The sequence below is a fragment of the Aspergillus niger genome (assembly GCF_000002855.4).
Source record: "Aspergillus niger supercontig An01".
NCBI classification, from domain to species: Eukaryota; Fungi; Ascomycota; class Eurotiomycetes; order Eurotiales; family Aspergillaceae; genus Aspergillus; species Aspergillus niger.
This window is the reverse complement of record NT_166518.1, coordinates 1,980,257-1,999,479: the sequence shown is the minus strand read 5'-3', so window position 1 is coordinate 1,999,479 and position 19,223 is coordinate 1,980,257. Positions and strand designations below refer to the sequence as shown.

Here is a 19,223-nt window from a genome sequence, read left to right as displayed (position 1 = left end):
CTATACCAGGAGAACCATTGAAAGCGAAAGATATAGAAAATAACCCCCGGGGTATTGTATTTTAGAACATCTTCGTTAATTTTTGCTTTCTTTCTTTCTTTCCTTCCCTTATACTTTTTTTCAAGTTGAACGCTCTTAGCACAAACAAGTTAAACCCATCTAAGCCCTGTATATGGTTTCCCGCTCTATGCATCAACCTTCATCTCACCCAACTGCTGCGCAACACCATCGACACTCTCTCCTCGCTTCTTAGCCACCCGGGCCTTGACCTCCGCCGGCAGAGCAGTCAGATCAACCAGCACACCTTCCTTCTCGGGGTGTCCGTCCTCGAGACCCATTTCCTTGACGCGAACCTTGCCGGCCGCGAGCTCGTCCTCGCCCAGAATGACGGCGAAGGGGACGCCGGCTTGTTCGGCGGCCTTGAATTGTTGGGGGAGCTTGGGCTTGACCTTGTAGGAGAATTCGGCCTATGGATTATTAGTATATAGCAAGAGGGGAGAAAAGATGGTAGGTGGGGGTGGGGGAGCTTACCTTGACGCCAGAGTTCCAGAGAGTCTGGCACACGCTCATCCGCTCCTTCAACATACCCGTGAAGCCCTTACCTCCAAAGGCCATCACGTAGGCATCGACCTCGCTGCTGCGGAGGGCTTCGGCGCTCTTCTCCCGCTCGAGACGGGCCTTGGTGATGGAGAAGATACGGTCCACACCGAAGGACACACCCACACAGGGAATCTGCGCCTTGGGCAGGAACATGCCCACCAGGTTGTCATAGCGACCTCCTGCGGCGACACTGCCGACACCCAGGGTCGGGTCGTTGGAGCGGTCGTCATCCTCCAGATTGCCGCCCTTGGACTTGCTCTTCTTGCCGGACTTCTGCACGGCCTGGGCCTCCGGTGCGGAGGACGCCACGGCGGGGGCGGAGCCCTCGGTAACGACCTCGTAGATCACACCGGTGTAGTAATCGAGACCGCGGGCCAAGCTCATGTCGAAGGAGATCTTGTCCAGCACACCGAATGCCTCGAGGTAATCCATAAGCAGACCCATATCTTCCAGACCGGCCTTGGCAGACTCGTTGGCAGTCAGGCCCTCATCCTTGAGGAGGTTATCAAGGAGTTCGCGACCGCCCTTGTGCATCACGTATGTCTCGATCTTGTCGGCCACGGCGCTGTCCAGGCCCTTCTCCTCGACCATTTCCTTGCGCACGTCCGCCCAGGGCATCTTGTCCAGCTTGTCGACGGCACTGGAGATGGGACGGATCTTCTCCTCGGGTACACCGCAGACCTGGAACACACCGTCCAGAATCTTCCGGTGGTTGATCTTGATGTTATAGCGGCCGTTCCAGCCCAGCTCCTCGAAGACTTCGGTGACGATGCGCAGGATCTCGGCATCGGGGACCATGGGATCGAAGGTACCGGCGATATCGAAATCGCACTGGTAGAACTCGCGCATGCGACCCTTGCTCACGGCGGGCTGATCGCGACGGTACACCTTGGCGATGTGGTAGCGCTTCATGCTGCGGACATCCGGGTTCATGGCGAGCCAGCGGGCGAAGGGGACGGTAAGATCGTAGCGGAGAGAGCAGATTTCTCCACCCTGGTCTTGAAGGTCGTAAATGAGCTTGGAGTCCTCGCCATACTTACCGGCGAGAATCTCGCGCAGCTCGAAGACGGGGGTGTCGAGGGCAGTACCGCCATGGCGCTTGAAGACATCGGCGATGGTGGAGAAGATGCGGTCGCGGAGGAGGGCGTCGGAGCCGGACCAGTCCTTGGTACCCTTGGGGGTTTTGAGGTTGAAGGAGAGCTTGGATTCCTTTTCTTTGGGCATGGTGGAGAGCGGACGAGAGGGATGGGGAGGGAGAATGGAGGAGGGGGAGGAGGGAAAAGTCGAGTGGGAGAGGGAGATGTGGTAGTGGCGGTGGTGGGGGATGGTGGGGGCTTCGATCGCCTGCCGGATGTTTGGCCGCTCGCTGGTTTGGTGCTGCTGAAGGCTACGGCTGCTGGTGCTGCTGGTGCTGGTGCTGCGTCTGCAACTGCTCGCTGGGGCCCAGGGACACTCCGTCAGGGCTCGTCGGGCGGAGCGGAGGATGCGTGGTTGGAGTGAGGGGTGCATTCAAGGAATTGAGGTCGGACTCACCCGCGCGAACCGGCGTTATTGACAGGCAGCCTTAAAATCAGGAGCAGAGATGTTTGGAGGCAAAGTCGAAGTCGGCGAATCGGTGGTTTGAGATTTGTGAGTCAGACACCACACATGGAACGTACACTATATACGACTATAGGAGCTAATACTTTCATCGAATAGACACTTTGGCCGAGTGGTTTAAGGCGCAGGCCTGCTACTACCTTACCGTACTAGCTGTTTAGCCTGTGGGTTCGCCCGCCTGGGTTCGAGTCCCAGAGGTGTCGCATATTTCTTTTTTGTTTTTGCTCTATCGCCTGCAACCTGATACGGTAGTATGCTCATCCTTATTGAGAACATTGATCCCAATGATGGTTTTCTACTATCTATCTGGTGGATAATGAACTTTGAAATACTCCTGCGTCATGCTCAGTGCTGCAGATTGTTTTTCCGCTTCCATGCGATGTAGCAGAGATCAGAACAAGTCACATGGTAGCTGGAATGCTGGCTAGATCTACACATTCCTGGTCCACATCTAGAACCTCGTGGCTGCGAGTGATGTGAGATCAAGGCTGCAAGCGGTATGGCGAGATTCAGGTCTATCGATGGCCTGAGGCTTATGACAACGGCCCAGAGTTGTTGGTAGATATTTGAAAGGGACCATCTTAGACACCGTCCATTACAAGGGTCATTTGACAAAATGACGCTTATCCAGAAAAAAGCTGGGCTGAGTCGTGGAATCCTCATGCCAAGGAAGTATTAATAGTTACAAGTATAGCAGGAGATACTTCGCGTTCGAAATCATCGCTAGAGGGACACCGTAGAGGAATGTCCATCCGGCTCGGTAGATCACCGAATGGGGCATGCGACAAGTTTCCAGTCTTACACAGTTATGCAAAGTAGTAGTAGTAGTACGGGGTAACTAACTCCCTGCAACTCAAGCATATGGACGTCGCCCTGCCTGGTTAGTTTCATTCGGGTGACTTCACTAATCAGATTCGGATTCGGTCTCATTCCGCCATCCGACCGAGGCGAAGAGCCAAGTGAAACTGAGTACAAAGCCGCAGTCACCACGACTACTGCTAGTATTACAGCCAAACCTGTCCAACTCCAAGCCCCAGCCCCCAGAACTGGTTTTTTTACTCACCATTCCAGGAAGAATCCCTGACTACCCGTTATGGTCCTACCGATTCCACGATCTGCCCCCGTGTAGTTTCAAGCACATGGATAGTATCAACCCACATGGACAGGGCGCTTATTGGCGGGGAGACGGTGGCTTGATGTGAGGCAGACCGGCACATGGGGAGATGTTACACTTTGGTATTTTGCACACCTGACGTCTGTAAGGATTGTGTTTTCCGGTTTGACCAGGCACTCACTCTCACTGCACACCTCCATACCAGCCGCCAGTACTTAGCAAAACCTACTTACTGCTTCGGACTAGACTCCGGAGTAGACCGAGCGCGGTGGAAGGTTCCATTTAGACGCCCGCAGCTTTTAGTGCAGGCCCTAGTGCCCCCACGTCCACCCAATGACGTTATGGCTTGTTCTCATGGATCTTCCCCAAAGACCATTGATTTGTCGCAGGCTTGAAACCCAGATCCATGGTGCTTATCAATTGGTAGTTACAAAGTAATAGGCTAACCCGGGGCTATGATGTTACCTATTACTTTGTAGTTATCTGGCGCTTTATCGGGCTGAATGGCGCAGAGCGGATACCATCGGTTACGCCATTAATAGTTTATCCTCTAACGTCGCAGTATTCATGGTTGAAATTGCAAAAGCAGGTTGTTATGTCGACCTACTTTATGTTTTTATGCGTGCGTATAAATTATGGTTTCACTGCCGAACTCGATCCGATTTTAACTTTCTCATGGATGCAAGTGGCAGCTTGTTCCTTGACAGAATCGGAAAGCGACACGAGTGTCACTGGAACGGAAAGGAAACCAAACCCTGCTCCTTGTGTGTGTGTGTAAGGCACAATTACATCCGCTCCGTACAACGCCTCCGGTGTGTATGACGCTAGTATCTCAAATGCTGGGGTGGATGGGGTCTGTGGGGCAATACAAATCATGCGATTGGTCACAAGGCACCCTTCTGATCCTTGAGTTTCCACGTGGTTCTGGTGTAGCGTGATACGGTATGTATGACATCGTACCTATCCATGTTCGCTTTGTGTACACTAACCGCTTACTAGGTGGTATTGATCTTATCTAATAATGGTATGGCCCCGACCGTACCCCAGAAAGAGGGGGTGGAAGGAAAGGTACAACGTTGTAGGCAAAAGAACGCAGATGACGATTGCATGTACTACTACTGGGAATGGCAAAGTTAATATAGAATAAGAACTGGATCGGAATGCTCGAAGGCCTCCTGACCCCATCCCAGTTGCCCCTGGGACCTCCCCGCCCCCTTGGAAAAGAAATACCCCGGACACAGAGGCGCTGCGATAACTTGCCAACATGAAGCCACCGCCAAGAACGCCGCCAGGCCGGACTGGTCGCTAAATCACGCACATTATCCCGCGTCCATGACCGCTCGATAGATAAACCACTCTGATAACAGTGCTGGATGGTTCTAGCATCTCGTCCCTCTATCTTTCGTCAACACCAGTCATGACTATTGCCAAATGCACAGTATTCTGCTCAGGTTGGGTTTCCATGCCTGCAGTGAAAGCAAAGCCATCCCACGCATCTCAACGCAACCTATGCGTGTTTCAGGTAGTACCGGCCGCAGAAGGCTCGTGGGAAAGCTAAGCCATGCCAATGGGCTGGCAACAAATCAGAGCGATGGTGTTCAACATCGACGCAACCGCACCTCACGACTCGTATCTTCCATATTACCCGATGGCCACCTGTTCCGCGCAAGCTTTCTCTGTCTCTCTTACACATCAATTCTCTGCACCGCTTATCTTCTCTTGTTCTTGTCACACCAAGGCTTGAATAGGAGAAGACATGGACAGACGGATTCTTAGCATGCCAAATGGCCCTTAAATGTATGAAGTAGGTCAATTATTCTTCGGATTTAAGAGTAACTGACGGAGTTTACGGCGGAAGGGGAGAACCACCGGGTATATCATAAGCCAGTGGATCCGGCCTCAAATGTCTCCCCCTCCTCTCTTCTGGTGTTAGATTGCATTGCACGGTGTAGGCTGGTATATTTGTGGAGGAACCTTAATATATGGGAACGGTGACGTAGTATAAAGAGCTGAGCCAGCTATGGGGGGGGCCACTTGAACTCGCTAGGTTCAAGATGAGAGAAAGGAGTAGAGTAGTAGTAGTGAGGGGGAACACAGACTGGGGGGCTGGTTCATCGGATGTCTCTTTTGGGAAGATGTGTGGGATGAGTTAAAAAATCTTGAAAACCGCTGTAAAAACTGGTGGGTGTTTCTTGGGTAAAGAAACCCAGGACTGAGGTTTACCAGCGTGGAGTGAGATCGAGAAGACGGCCGGCTGTTTCTTTGCAATCACCACCAGTTTTGCGGGGGAAGAAAACCAAAACATCTAGACTCGGATAACTCTGGGAATCTGCTCCCGTCCAAATGATGGCTCAAAGTCTCTCTCTTCCCCCGGTCTGTGACAGTAGCACCCGTCAAAGCCATCTTTCCCCTCCTCGAAGCGTTCTTCTCCAAAAGTCAAATCGGTTTTGCCCCCCCAACCGCTCGGGCCCGCGCACCCGCCCGTCATTACGGGAGAACCCCCATGTAATATTACCCAGGCAGATGTGAAAGGCTGTATTCAGTATCCACTCAAGAGTAACTGGTGTATCAAACTGTGTACTGTGTATGGCTCGAGGTTCCTGATTGGGGAATAATCCGGCTACCAACAACGTCGTTCCCCTACTCCCGCCTCTCCTCTCTCTGTCTCCCTCTACCTCTGCCTCTCACTCATTCTCTCTCTTTCTTCTCTTGTTCACCTTCTTCCTCTCCTTGTCCAGCCTTTCATTCTGCCTGCTCGTCTTCTTACACATCTCTTTGACCCCTGTTGCTTTCAATTCGTCTGTGCCTTATTCCCTCCGACCGCAGCGTTCTCCACCTTCGATTTCCGCCGCCCGTTCACGTTCCGCCCCATTCCTGGCTCACTCAACCACACCCACTCCCTCAAGCCCTTCCTCAAACGCTCGTCGGATCCGCGGATTTTGGAAACCCTATGCCGAGAATCTAGACGCTCTTCTTTTTATCCTTTGTCGCTGTCATTCGGTCGTCTCAAACCCCCCATCATATAGCCGACCGTTGCTCTCACAAACCCTCCTATCTCTACTCGACTTCGCTTACTGTACTTGCCGTCGCATACCGGCTGCCTCGCCTGCGCGCCGTCTTAACGCTTCACATCCACTCCCCTTCGGTTCCGGTGTCGGCTACTTTATTCGCGAAAGCTACCAGATGAAGTTGAATACTAAGGTCTTTGAGACTTTGCGATAAACATGGGGTCTTTTCTGAGGAGTTTCCGAAGAGATGTGGTAAGTCCTTCGATTTGCTGGCTTGGCCGCGCTTCTTTTGCCTTGAAGTATGCTGTGGCCTTCAACGTCCTTGGGGCATATAAACTCGCCAGGATATGTCGACAATCCTTGAGGGAAACCTCAAAGGACATGCGGCACGCCCTCAACATCGCTAGAGAGCCAACCTGTCGCGTCTTCATCACCATTTGCCACAACTACCACAATGCTGACTGCATCCTTTTCAGGGATCTTCCACTCCTTCGGTCGGGGCGACTCCCGCGAAGAAAGAACCCCTGGCGCTTCCGATTACCCCGCTGGAGAAGATGCTGCAGGAAATGGGTTCGGATTCGGTTCGACAAGACGGTAGTGACAAGTTTTTCGGCATGGAGAACGTGAGTTGGCCCATTTTGCAACCCATACCCCGGTTTATCGGGATTGCTAACAGTGGCTTCTCTTATTCAGTACGGAAATACTTGGTGAGTGGACCATCGGTACCAATCATTCAGTAGAGGGGAGAAACACCCACCCAGAGTCATGTCACTAATCGCCCTTTGCGCAGTTACTGTAACTCAATCTTGCAGTGTCTCTACTATTCAGTTCCCTTTCGCGAAGCCGTACTCAACTATCCGACACGAACGCCGATAGAAAGCCTAGAAGCTGCGTTGGCGAAAAACCTTCGCTACCAGAACTTCGCCGCGAATCAGGAAGCTGAGGCACAAGCGGAGAAACAGAGACTCGCCAACGCTCAGCGACCCGGCGCACCTCCCGCTCAGCCACCGAAACCCGAAGACAAGGACTCCTCGGAGTACAAAAAGAAAATCGCTCTGCAGTCGCTGCCGTTGTTAGAAACGAAGAATAATGCCGGCAGTTATGGGATGTCAGAGTCGCTCTTCACATCTCTCAAAGATATCTTCGAATCTGTCGTTGCGAGCCAGTCCAGGATAGGTATCGTACGACCGCAGCATTTCCTGGACGTTCTTCGCCGTGAGAATGAGATGTTCCGGTCGGCCATGCATCAAGATGCTCACGAATTTCTGAACCTTGTGCTTAACGAAGTAGTTGCCAATGTAGAAGCAGAAGCCATGAAGCAACCTATACCGAGCTTGCCGCCAGCAGACACCACCGATTCCTCCAGGCAGTCGATCAGTTCGGGCTCTAAAACTCCCAACACAACTCGATGGGTGCACGAGCTGTTCGAGGGAACCTTGACATCAGAGACACAGTGCTTGACGTGTGAGAATGTTTCCCAGCGTGACGAGATTTTTCTGGATTTGTCGGTAGATCTGGAGCAGCATTCATCAGTCACTTCGTGCCTAAGGAAATTCTCAGCAGAAGAGATGCTCTGCGAGCGAAACAAGTTTCACTGCGATAACTGCGGTGGGCTCCAGGAGGCTGAGAAACGCATGAAAATCAAGCGCCTCCCGCGAATTTTGGCACTGCACCTCAAGCGATTTAAATATACCGAGGATCTTCAGCGACTGCAAAAGCTCTTTCATCGGGTTGTGTACCCTTACCATCTTCGCCTCTTTAATACAACAGACGATGCGGAGGATCCTGATCGCCTATACGAGTTATACGCTGTGGTGGTTCACATTGGGGGCGGTCCTTACCATGGGCATTATGTGTCTATTATCAAGACGCAGGATCGTGGATGGCTGCTCTTTGATGACGAAATGGTGGAGCCTGTTGACAAGAATTACGTGCGCAACTTCTTTGGTGATAAGCCCGGCTTAGCATGTGCCTACGTCCTATTCTACCAGGAGACCACGTTAGAGGCTGTCTTGAAGGAGCAAGAAATGGAGAACATGAATGCCAGTGCGGCTGATGCGAACGAAGCTGCTGTGAAACCGAACGGCTTCCCCCAACCCGCGGGATTGGCTCATGTTCATAGTGCCTCGCAGATCCCCGTGCAAGACGAGCCTCAACGACACACGGGCCTCCGACGAGCCCCCACCGCACCTCAGCTACCCACACATACCGAGTATCCTGGTCCGGACATTGAGCCGTCAAGTCCCGCGGTAGCAACTCCACCCCCAGTCCCGCCAATACCTGAAACTGCCAACCGGCCTTTGAGCCCAAAGAAGAGTGACATCCAATCCAAGAAGGAGCGGGCCAAAGAAGAAAAAGAGCGCAAAGCGGCTGAAAAGGAGATGGAGAAGCAGCGTCGGAAAGAACAAGAAGCGAGGGTTAAGGAAAATCAGCGACGCGAGGAAGCCGAACTAAAGGCTGCCCTGGAGGCCAGCAAAGCGTCGAAAGCAGATGAGGATCGACGCAATCCTACGGAGAACGGAAAGGACGGCGATCCGAAGAGGTCCAGCAACGGTCTTAGCCGGTTGAAACGAGGCAGCAAGAGCTTCAGTCAGCGCTTAGGCAAAGACAAAGAAAGCCGTGCTTCGTCATCTGGTCTGCCGTCGGTTCCTAGTGCCGAACCTTTAACGCCGAATCCAGTGCCATTGGAGCCCGTCCAGCAGCTCTCACCGCGGAAGGCTTCCCCGCCAAAGGAATCACACGTCGTTCATAAGCCCTTAGGTCAAGACGACGAGCCAGACGCTCTTAAGAGTCCCAAGGGCGATCGGGCAGGGCATGGGAAATGGCGCAGTTTCAGCATCCGGAAGAAATCGTTCAGCATCCTTTCTTAAGGCCCGCTTTTCGCCGGTTGCACCAAGCATGCATCTATTGTTCGTTTTTGCACATAACATACGTGGACTTTCCGTACATACTTTCTTGATGTATCATCACATTTCTCTTCACTACCGGCTCCTTCATTTGGCGATATTGCTCAGGGTGCGGGCATGTTGCCAGTGGATGCAAGGTTTGAAATGGGTCCGGTCCCTGTCTTATTTTCTTCACCCACCATTTGGCTCTTGCCTGCATTGTGATGTCTTCGAACTTTGCTTCTGCATGTCGTTTTAGCCAACCATTACTTCACTTGTTATTGCTATATATCTTCTCGACTGCTATTCGATCATGTGATACCCGTGCCTGGGTCACACAGCTGGGCAAGTGAGGCGTTCGGCGACTGATGTTTTTTCGGATTTTGGATTTTACAAGTTATCTCAGGTTGTCGATTTTACTACCATTCAAAAATGGGTTATGGAGAAATGGGGTTCGTGACGGGTTTTCAGGAATGAAACAAACATCCTCCGCCGATGCCAGGAGCGAAAGAGGGGGACGCAGTTCTTCGTGTAGGAAGAGAGTGAAGTCGGGATCTGGACTTGTCATATCCTGTCTGGTCATGTTGAGCATTTCATCCTTCGGGTCCGTGGGATAGACCATATGTATCAACATTGCGTGGTATATAGACCGATGCAAGTACACGCATTAGATAGTAATCAAACTATCAACATTGAAGCAGAAGGGCTTATTATCACACCGGCTAGTAGCTACCTCAGACTTGAGGTACGGGGCAGACATACATGCGTCTCATCCTTAGCACTAGGAGCTAAGCACTCGCACATCCCCATATGACTACAGCAGGAAAGCAAGCGTCGATCCCTATTCTGTCCAACACATTCAATCCGTTTTCAATCGTACAATGAACAGAACAAGAGAAAGAAGAAAAAGTTGGAATACAAACACACCCTCTCTAGCCCGCCAGCGCCCCCCAGACCGGAGCAAGAATCCCAGCAGCAGTAGTAATCATGTATGCATTTATAACACAACTCCCATTCCTTCATATTATCCCCGGCTCAGCTTCATCCCAGTTTAACCCAGAATAAGCTCGTACACGATAATTATCGTATTGATCACAATAAGCGGTACTAAACAATTCCCCGCGGTCGGTTAGCTTGTGTTTCCCTTTCTTTCTTTCTTTCCTTTCATTCCACCATTTCGCAAGCGTAATCACAATTTGAGAAGAGGAATGACGTACTTCGCATAACAGTCCTTACACTCGCAATCAGATTAATAGTCTTCGCTTTGACGCTGGTAGTATCGTAGGTTGCGCCGAAAGCAGGGTCATTTTGTGTGCGGCCCCATCCGACTGTTTTCAATTTCATGAGTTAATCATTTATTCATTATTGCTTTCCTCGTGGCAGATGGGGGAATGGCGTACTTCTGGCTAGAAAGCGGTCTTCGGAGAGGACAGCGAGGGAGTTGATGAGGAGGATGATGACTGTGATTATGCGATTGAGTTAGTTACTTGTTGTCTCCTGTGAGCTGAGTCGTGGGAGGGGGAGGGGAGACGTGGGATATGCGCACCGTAGACGAGCTTCCCAAGACCGAAGAAGAACATCTTGGCTGGTTGGGGGAGGGGAAGGAGGAATGTAGATTGAAATGGTTCTTGAACGGTGGTGGTGAAACGGAGATACTGGATGGAGATGGCGGAGGAGAGGCGGAGAAGCCGCGGCGGCAGTATCGCGGCATACGTAATTTTACCCGCTGGGATGTTGTTGTCCTTTTGGATATACTCTTCTTTCTTGTCTTCTTGTTAGAAGTATTCTAGACATAAAAAGAAGGTGCTTAGGGTGTCATCATGGGGAGAGATGTCGGTAAGTAGTCATTCATCATTCTCAATATTGCACGGTATTTTGATCTACTCTCTAGTCTTCCTGTTGCTCCTCGCCGCAATCCCGGCCCTCGTTCTCCTCCATCTCGCCGCAGCGCCCTATACCAAGGTAGAGGAGTCGTTCCACATTCAGGCTATTCATGATATACTGTCCTCCGGGATCCCGACTCGCAATGTCTCCGAGATACTGCGCACAGAATACGATCACTTTACCTTCCCTGGCGCCGTCCCTAGGACGTTCGTTGGCGCCGTGATGCTGTCCGGCCTGTCGCAGCCATTCATCTGGTTGAAGGCCAACATTGACAGACAATTCCTCGGTATGTGCTTCTTTCTAGCATGGCTTGAGCAGCGCCTCTGACGATGGCGATCTACTTCAGCACGCGCCATTCTGGGCCTCTTTAATGCTGCCTCATTGCTTGCATTTGCTTCTGGTTTGCGCCGCACTGCCGGCAAGACCACCGCAATCTGGTACCTACTCTTCCAAACCAGCCAATTCCATATCTTCTACTACGCATCACGGACCCTGTCCAACATGTTCGCCTTTGGCCTCACCACCTTGGCCCTGCGATATACCCTTCCAGAGCCCGTGAGTCCCGCAGTGTACAAAAAACGGGCCCGTCTCTCCCTCTACCTCATGACCGTTGCCGGCATCATCTTCCGCTCTGAACTGGCCATCTTTCTCGCAACCAACACCGTCTTCCTCTTCGCGACCCGTCGCATCAGCATTCAGCGCGAGATTATCCCCGCCGGCATTCTTGGCCTGCTCGTCGGCCTCACCTCCGCCGTCCTCGTGGACTCCTTCTTCTGGCAACAATACCCCCTCTGGCCTGAACTCGCAGCCTTCAAATTTAACGTCATCTCCGGCCAAGCCTCCGCCTGGGGCACCCATCCCTGGCACTTCTACTTCACCAACGCCGTTCCCCGTCTCCTCCTCAACCCTCTAACCTACGCCGTGGGAATCCCATTCGCCCTCTTCCAGCCCTCCACCCGCGACCTCGCAGCCAACACCCTCATCCCTTCCCTGTTCTTCCTCGCCATCTACAGCGCCCAACCCCACAAGGAATGGCGCTTCATCATTTACACCATCCCCGCACTCACTGCCGCCGCCTCTCTCGGCGCATCATACATTTGGACCCATCGGACTAAATCCCTCCTCTACCGTCTCCTCTCCCTAGCTATGCTCGCATCCACCTTCGCCTCCTTCCTCCTCTCCACCTTCGTTCTCCTCCCCGCCTCGTCGGCAAACTACCCCGGTGCTCACGCCTTGAATACCCTCCACGCCTACGCCGAGAACACCAGCGCTTCCTCATCCCCCGACTCCATCTCCGTCTACCTAGGCAACCTTGCCTGCCAAACAGGCGTCACTCGCTTTCTCCAACACCCATCCTCCTCCTCTCCTCTTTCAGAGTCAATCAAACCCTCCTGGCACTACGACAAGACCGAAGATGAAACCACCAAGTCATCACCGACGTTCTGGTCACAGTTCGACTATGTCCTGGTCGAACCAGGTGAAGAGACGGAGAAGGTCCTCGGATCCTGGGAAGTCGTAGACACAGTTGATGGGTTCGCAGGGCTGAGGATCGTCCGGCCTGGTGATGAGGCTGTCGGGGCTGTGGAGGAGAAAGTGGTAGCGTATGTGTTTGGAGACGAGGGGGTGAGGCTCTTTGAGAAGGGGAGGGAATTTGTGAGGGATGTGGTTACGAGAGGGTGGTGGGTTGAGGTGAGGATGGAGCCGAAGATTAGGATTTTGAAGAGGGGGGTGGAGGTATGAGTTGAGTTGGTAGATTAGGTTTTGTATATATACCCTTAGTAGTACTACTACTATTTCTTAGGTTTTATGGTCATTGTTGTGACATATACTTTTATAGATGATAGTAGCATCTACAGTGACGTAAGGTAACAAAAACCATGTATCTATACTATTGAATTTCAACTGCTATAGCAATTGCTGATGGTATTCCGCTTGACAAATGATATATGGGTACTCAGTACTACTATCAACCAGCTACAGTTACAAGAAATTTAGTAGTTATATGTGCATACTAATCCACAATCTTCCAAATCATGCGCCCTGCCCCTCCAACCGACCCAGCCGCGCCTGCAGATCCCGAACCCAAGGTTCGACAAGCTCGATATTACTCTTCATCGCTGCTTCGCCCTGGCTCATCTTCTCCTCGACTACCTGCAGACCCTCGCGCCACTGCTCAATCTCCCTTGCCATATCCGCCTGTCTCTTCTCCAGCGTATCAAGTGACTCCGAAGCCTGTGCAGCACCCGCATGGATAGCGCGAAGGGAGCGAAGCCGCTCCAGCACGCTGGGAAGGATGGGATGGAGGGACTGAATGGTGGGGAGAGTAGCGTAGAGGGCCTGGATCTTGGTAGCTTGCTCATCGCGCTGGGTAGCAGCCGGGTCGACTTCCGTAGCGGAGGACGACGAGACGGACATGTCTGAGGGCTCGATAGCGGCGGATGCGATGCGCGCGTTCTGAGCTGCCTTGGCGGCGTCCACGGCACGTTTCCGCGCGGACGCCAGGGCTTCTGTGTCTGCGGTGAGTTTGCGGACTCGAGTGGAGAGGGTCTCGAGATGCGGGGTGGTGACTGTTGTGGAGGGGGGTGCGGAGCCCATTGTTGGCACGGCGGAGACGGGGTTCGGGCCGACAAGGATGTTCATGAGGGTGGTGAGGCGGGATGTGAGGTGGTCGACGGCTGGGAGGACGGGCTGGAGGGCAGGTTCGGAGATGCCGTCGCTGACGAAGGGGTTGGAGGAGCTGGAGATGCCCATGGCGGCTTCGATGAGGGCGAGGCGGCCGTCGAATGCTGCGGCGTGGGCAAGGACACCCGAGGATGACGGAGCTGTGGGTTCGGGTTGTTGTGTGGCGCCTGCGTTCTGGGTGCTGAGTGCAGCGGTTTCGGATGTGGATTTGGTTGCAATCTTTTGTGCTAGGATTGCAGCTGCGGAGTGTGGCCCCGTGTTGTCGCTGCGGGAGGTATAGAGGTTGTCCAGGGCGCGGCTCAATTCGAGGACGCCGTCGTCCGTGGGCTCCTTCCCTTCTGCGGCTTCCGGTTCGGTTTCGGTCTGTCGAGCGGCCATCTCGTCTTTCAGTTCCTCCACTTCCCTGCGAAGGCGGGCGAGCTTCCTCTCTAGGCTTTCCTCTTCGCTGTCGCTGATGTCTTCGGGCTCTTCTGAACCGTTCTCATTTCTGCGCCGGCGACGGTTCTTGTTCTTGTATGCCTTCCGCTTCATCGCGATACTGTCGGAGAAGTTGACATCGCGCGCGTCGACCGTGGCTCCTAAGAAGTGGGCGCGTGCCTCGTCTGCATTGATCCCCTGCCGGTCGATGTCGGAGTTGGAGCCGGCGTCATCGTCTACGTTGGATGCGGTGCGGATAGTTGTAGTCTATAGAGTGTAGTGTCAAGGATGAGCAGCTAGAAGCATTGGAAAAGGCAGACGCAGGCGTGAGGCGGGGTAGCTAACCGGAACGGTAGATGCTTCGTCGGTCAGATCGGGGGTCTCGTAGATATCCGGAGCGAGATCCTGGCCCAAACAAACGATGTTAGTAGTCGGTTGATTGAGATGGGGCAGGAGGGAGGTATGGTAGATGTAACGTACCAGGTCGGGAAGACCAGCATACTTCCTATTGAAAGACATGGCCAATTGCTTTTTCTAATAGCAAGATAATGGCCGACTGGAGACAAGGACAGGCTGGGTATATTTACAGAAGCATGATTGATTGATTGATGGGTTTGGGGCTCCTCCGCGGGCGGGCACGTGAAAGGGGCATCATCATTGGTGGCCTGAGGCAGATATAATGTGGGAGAGAACCAAACTATCAAAAAGACGGGTACCTGACCATGAATGAAGCGGTGTGTTTGCCTGTCATGGAACAAGGACATAGTTGCTGAATTGGCTTGAATAGTATAATCTATATATATATATATATATATATATATATAACTACTATAGGTATGACATTATTCTACAAGGAAGTTACTACGTGGAGTAATAGTACTAGGATGTGCTCGTCGGTCAGCAAATACTCCGGACCATTATTTACACTTTAGAAATAAATAGTCCGCAACCGAGTCGTCGATCCATGACACCATCTCAGCCAAATGGGAGCAACGTCTACCATCACGGTGAACTATTGCGCACCTCCTGCTACTAGTAGTACTACTCCAGAATGCCAGTCGCCAAATCAACATCAAATAGGCGGTGGCACGTGTCAGATGCCTCGGCGGAAGTCACAATCCCGCGATAGAAATGGAAGGAGCCCATCACATGAAGCCCCATCTAGTAACTCCTGCAGCATATAAGTAGTCAGATTGTCGGCGCTGCTCCACGTCCATTTCTCCTTCCACTCCCCCAACTCATTCTTGTACGACCATCGCCGATTTCTCATTAATCATCTTGCGACCAGACCAATTGTTGTCCTGGTCATCATCCCCATCACGCATTCTTACATATAACCGCCTACTTTCCAGTCTCGTATCTTATCAATCTCACCCCTCATTGTACCATCGCCATGGCTGCCCCCGCAGACAGCAACCTTAAGAACCTCAATGGAGAGTGGACAATGGTACTGATGCCCGTTCCTTTATTTCGTAAGATCTCTACTGACCCTATTCATTCCAGGACAAAACCCTCTCCAACCCCTCAGAGCCCATTCTCGAGTTGGTAAGTTCCACAGCCCATTTGTGGGCTCTACAAGTCAACCATGTATACGACTCAAGGCGGCAACTGTCTTGCTAACATACTGCCGTGGGTGTCATAGCAAGGAATGAGTTGGCTCATGCGTAAAGCTCTTAGCGTCGCAACAGTAACCCTCTCCATCCATGAGTATCCCGATGCCGCAGAGCCGTCTGTATGGCACATCGATATCGACCAGACTGTCACCGGTGGCATCAAGGGTACGACCGAGAGGCGTATTAGTGACAATAAGGTACGAGAGCACGATGACCACATCTTTGGTCACCTCAAAGGTCAGTCGCGGTTCTTCCGGGGCTCTAAGGGCGAGGACGGAAAGGTGCGCCCTTATACAGAATTCGAGACCAAGATCGACGAACCCCAGGTCTACAAATTCCTTAGAGGAGAAGTTCTAGCCGACGGAAGTCCGTCTGAGGGCTTTGTCGTCGATGAAACTGGTGAAGAATTTGGCGAGGGAGAGGGGCTCTGGTATTCCAGCTTTGTGGAGAACCTAGATAGCGGCTGGACTGCTGAACAGGTTCGTGGTTACTTCATATTACCCGCCTTTTGACAATTTTTGACGCAGAATAAACAGGTTTGGGGTTTCGAAATCATTGACGGCAAGCGCTATTACACTCGCCGTGTTGCTGTCGTCAAGGGCAAAACCTACAAGCTGGCCCGGCTAGTCTACAGCTTCGTCAAGCCGCGGGCTGAGTAAGGGCATCCTACGTGAGACGCTCTTGTTCGCAAGCTGGCATACATCATGGAGAGGATGCATGGCAGACAGGGTAGTTACTGCCCTAACACTAAAACCCTAGAGGCAGGGCTCCATTGCAAGATGTGACTGCAGAAATGCTGTCCGCACTAGTTTCGACTAGGGATGCCCGCAAATTGAAATATCATTATGTTCCCTAGAAAACTAGGTTTCAATACCTAAGACTCTTCGTAAAACTTCCACATATGTATGGTAGTCACGTAATGTAGAAGGCCGTACTGTATCACATGTCCACTTGTCCAGACCGAGGTACGATGATATCAGATTAGGAGATACCAATGACATCCGCGCGAGAAGCGTATAAGCGGACAAAAGCAGAGACAATTTGAGGTATGCAATTGAGTTAAAACAATCCCATACAATCAGAAACCCCGAAAACACGAACTAAATGGTATTTCATAATAAGAAACAATCATATCTGATGCAACTTGGAAAACAATCTCTCACGAATGAGTCGGCATAACCGTATGAGCCTTAGTGCTAACAGCATCCTCACTCCTCCACAAACTAGTCACCGTCTTCTGCTGCGTGTAAAATTGCAACCCGGGCTTACCATAGAAAGTATTAGCGCCACCGCCGGCAATACTCTTCTTGTTACCGGTGAAAGAGAACATGGGCAACGGCACAGGAATGGGCACGTTAACACCGACCTGGCCGGCCTCGATGTCCTTCTGGAAGCGAGAGGCCGTGGAACCGGAGCGAGTGAAGATGGCAGCTCCGTTTCCGTACTCGTTCTTGTTGATGAGCTCAATGGCGTCGTCTAGTGTGGGCACGGACAAGCAGACGAGGACGGGGCCGAAGATTTCTTCCTTGTAGCATTTCATTTCGGGGGTTACGTTGGTGATGATGGTGGGGCCAACCTGTGGTTTTGGTGCTGGTTAGATAAAAGATGTAGCTGGATAGGAGACGGGGAAAGGGGTTTGGGTGGAAGCTTACAAAGTTGCCGTTGGGGTACTTCTCTGGCTTGTAGCCTCTGCCGTCGAGGAGGATGGTCGCACCCTCTTCTTCGGCGCTGGCGATCAGGTCTTCGATGCGCTTCTTGCTTTCGGGGCTGATGACGGGGCCGAGGTCAGCGCCTTCTTCGAAGCCTCCGTTGACGTTCAGGGCCTTGGCCCGTTCGGCCATCTCGGGGAGCCAGTCCTGAGTCTCGCCGACCATGACGACCGTACTGAGGGCCATGCAGCGTTGGCCGGCAGCACCGAAGGCCGCTCCGACGAGGGCGTTCAGGGTCTGGTTCTTGTTGCAGTCTGGGACTACGGCGGCATGGTTCTTGGCGCCCAGGTTGGCCTGGACACGCTTGCCGTTGGCAGAGCCGCGGGTGTAGATGTACTCTCCGGCGCGGTTGCTGCCGACGAAGCTGATGGCCTTGATGGCGGGTTCGTCGAGGATGAAATCGACTGTCTTGGCGGAGCCGTGGACAATGTTGATGACACCGGGGGGGAAGCCTGCTTCCCGGGCCAGCTCGGCCAGGATCATTGCAGCTCCGGGGTCCCGCTCAGATGGCTTGAGGATGAGACAGTTGCCCGTCACGGTAGCGATGGGGATGCACCACAGGGGAATCATTGCGGGGAAGTCTGCCGAGAAGGCGAGGGGGTGCGGTTAGCGTCGGACAATGTCACCTAGCTTGCAGGACGGATGCAGGATCACTTACTGAAAGGACAAATGGCAGCAACCACACCCAAGGGCTCTCTGTAGCTCCTGGTCTCCATATCCTTGGCCACTTCGAGCACCTCGCCCGTTAGCTGGGTGGTAATACCACATGCTGTTTCGGCAACCTGAAGACCGCGGAGAACATCGCCCTTGGCATCGGCAAAGGTCTTGCCCTGCTCGAGAGTGATGGATGCAGCAAGTCGGTCCCAGTTGGCACGAATCAAGCTCACGAACTTGAACATGATCTGCTGCTTGGCAATAACGCTGGTTGCGCGCCAGGCTGGGAAGGCCTTCTCGGCCGACTCGACGGCGGCACGGAGTTCCTCATCGGTGCTTTGCGGCACCCGAGTAACGAGGTTGTTGGTAGCAGGATCGTGCAGATCGATCCAGGTAGTAGCCTTAGAAGCAACAAATTGGTTGTCCAGGAAATTGGCGGTGTCGATGGGGTTGGCGATGGGGCTATGGTCCGTCGGGTACTCGGTGGCGGTAGTAGCCGCGGAGGTAGTTGCGGGGGTGAACTGCTGGGCAGTAGCGTGGAGTCGACGTGTTGCTGACATGGTGGCAGGTGACGATGAGGAGAGCTTAGATGTTGCAGAAGAAGTTGTCGAAGAGGAAGAGGGCATTATAACAGTAGAAAGGCGCCTCGAGGCCGAAGCTGCAGCTACAGATCTGGAGGTGGCCACGGCCGTGCGGGGAGAGGCGGCGCGGAGAGCGGGGATGGAACGGACAATAGACCGACGGGCGGCCATGATTGAAAGATGGAAGATAAGAAACGTGAGAGATGGATGTTCGGGGTCAGGAGGACAATGATTTGAGAAGAAAGCCCGAATCACAAGGAAGAGCAAGGGAAATAATTCAAGGGGGAGGAGGTGTGGACAGCAGGAAGGGAGGCAAAGTAGATAAATACGTGGAGGCCGTTCAGGTACCAGGTTCATACTGGGTCTGGTACTTTCCCCGTATTGATGCGCTTTCCGCCGAGGTTCTGATAACGCTCGGCGTCTCCAACCAATCACATGGTCACCCGGAACTGCCTGCCCAATCCAGTCATTGTATGG

General features: G+C 52.8%; 7 protein-coding genes and 1 non-coding gene across 8 annotated transcripts; 4 read left to right on the top strand and 4 right to left on the bottom strand.

The window, feature by feature from the left end:
* Positions 1–185: 185 nt before the first annotated feature.
* Positions 186–1,824, bottom strand: An01g08490 (uncharacterized protein; the record flags this gene model as incomplete). Its single annotated transcript, XM_001389234.3, has 2 exons — positions 186–467; positions 532–1,824. The coding sequence occupies 2 exons, from the start codon at positions 1,822–1,824 to the stop codon at positions 186–188; spliced, it is 1,575 nt and encodes a 524-aa protein (XP_001389271.3).
* Positions 1,825–2,297: 473 nt separating this feature from the next.
* tRNA-Ser (GCT) lies at positions 2,298–2,402 on the top strand. The gene has a single exon. It is a non-coding gene; the product is annotated as a tRNA-Ser (tRNA).
* A 4,135-nt stretch (positions 2,403–6,537) lies between these two features.
* An01g08470 (uncharacterized protein) lies at positions 6,538–9,191 on the top strand (the record flags this gene model as incomplete). Its single annotated transcript, XM_059749978.1, has 3 exons — positions 6,538–6,573; positions 6,798–7,028; positions 7,134–9,191. The coding sequence occupies 3 exons, from the start codon at positions 6,538–6,540 to the stop codon at positions 9,189–9,191; spliced, it is 2,325 nt and encodes a 774-aa protein (XP_059603271.1).
* Positions 9,192–10,257: 1,066 nt separating this feature from the next.
* Positions 10,258–10,786, bottom strand: An01g08465 (uncharacterized protein; the record flags this gene model as incomplete). Its single annotated transcript, XM_059749970.1, has 4 exons — positions 10,258–10,313; positions 10,424–10,534; positions 10,607–10,666; positions 10,774–10,786. 4 exons carry the CDS (start codon positions 10,784–10,786, stop codon positions 10,258–10,260), a joined length of 240 nt encoding a protein of 79 aa, XP_059603270.1.
* A 250-nt stretch (positions 10,787–11,036) lies between these two features.
* Positions 11,037–12,912, top strand: An01g08460 (uncharacterized protein; the record flags this gene model as incomplete). Its single annotated transcript, XM_059749966.1, has 3 exons — positions 11,037–11,376; positions 11,437–12,824; positions 12,892–12,912. The coding sequence occupies 3 exons, from the start codon at positions 11,037–11,039 to the stop codon at positions 12,910–12,912; spliced, it is 1,749 nt and encodes a 582-aa protein (XP_059603269.1).
* A 209-nt stretch (positions 12,913–13,121) lies between these two features.
* On the bottom strand, positions 13,122–14,708 carry An01g08450 (uncharacterized protein; the record flags this gene model as incomplete). Its single annotated transcript, XM_059749962.1, has 2 exons — positions 13,122–14,456; positions 14,535–14,708. 2 exons carry the CDS (start codon positions 14,706–14,708, stop codon positions 13,122–13,124), a joined length of 1,509 nt encoding a protein of 502 aa, XP_059603268.1.
* An 874-nt stretch (positions 14,709–15,582) lies between these two features.
* On the top strand, positions 15,583–16,461 carry An01g08440 (uncharacterized protein; the record flags this gene model as incomplete). Its single annotated transcript, XM_001389229.3, has 4 exons — positions 15,583–15,636; positions 15,693–15,734; positions 15,832–16,281; positions 16,339–16,461. 4 exons carry the CDS (start codon positions 15,583–15,585, stop codon positions 16,459–16,461), a joined length of 669 nt encoding a protein of 222 aa, XP_001389266.1.
* Positions 16,462–16,961: 500 nt separating this feature from the next.
* An01g08430 (uncharacterized protein) lies at positions 16,962–18,917 on the bottom strand (the record flags this gene model as incomplete). Its single annotated transcript, XM_001389228.3, has 3 exons — positions 16,962–17,378; positions 17,455–18,092; positions 18,170–18,917. 3 exons carry the CDS (start codon positions 18,915–18,917, stop codon positions 16,962–16,964), a joined length of 1,803 nt encoding a protein of 600 aa, XP_001389265.1.
* Positions 18,918–19,223: the final 306 nt, after the last annotated feature.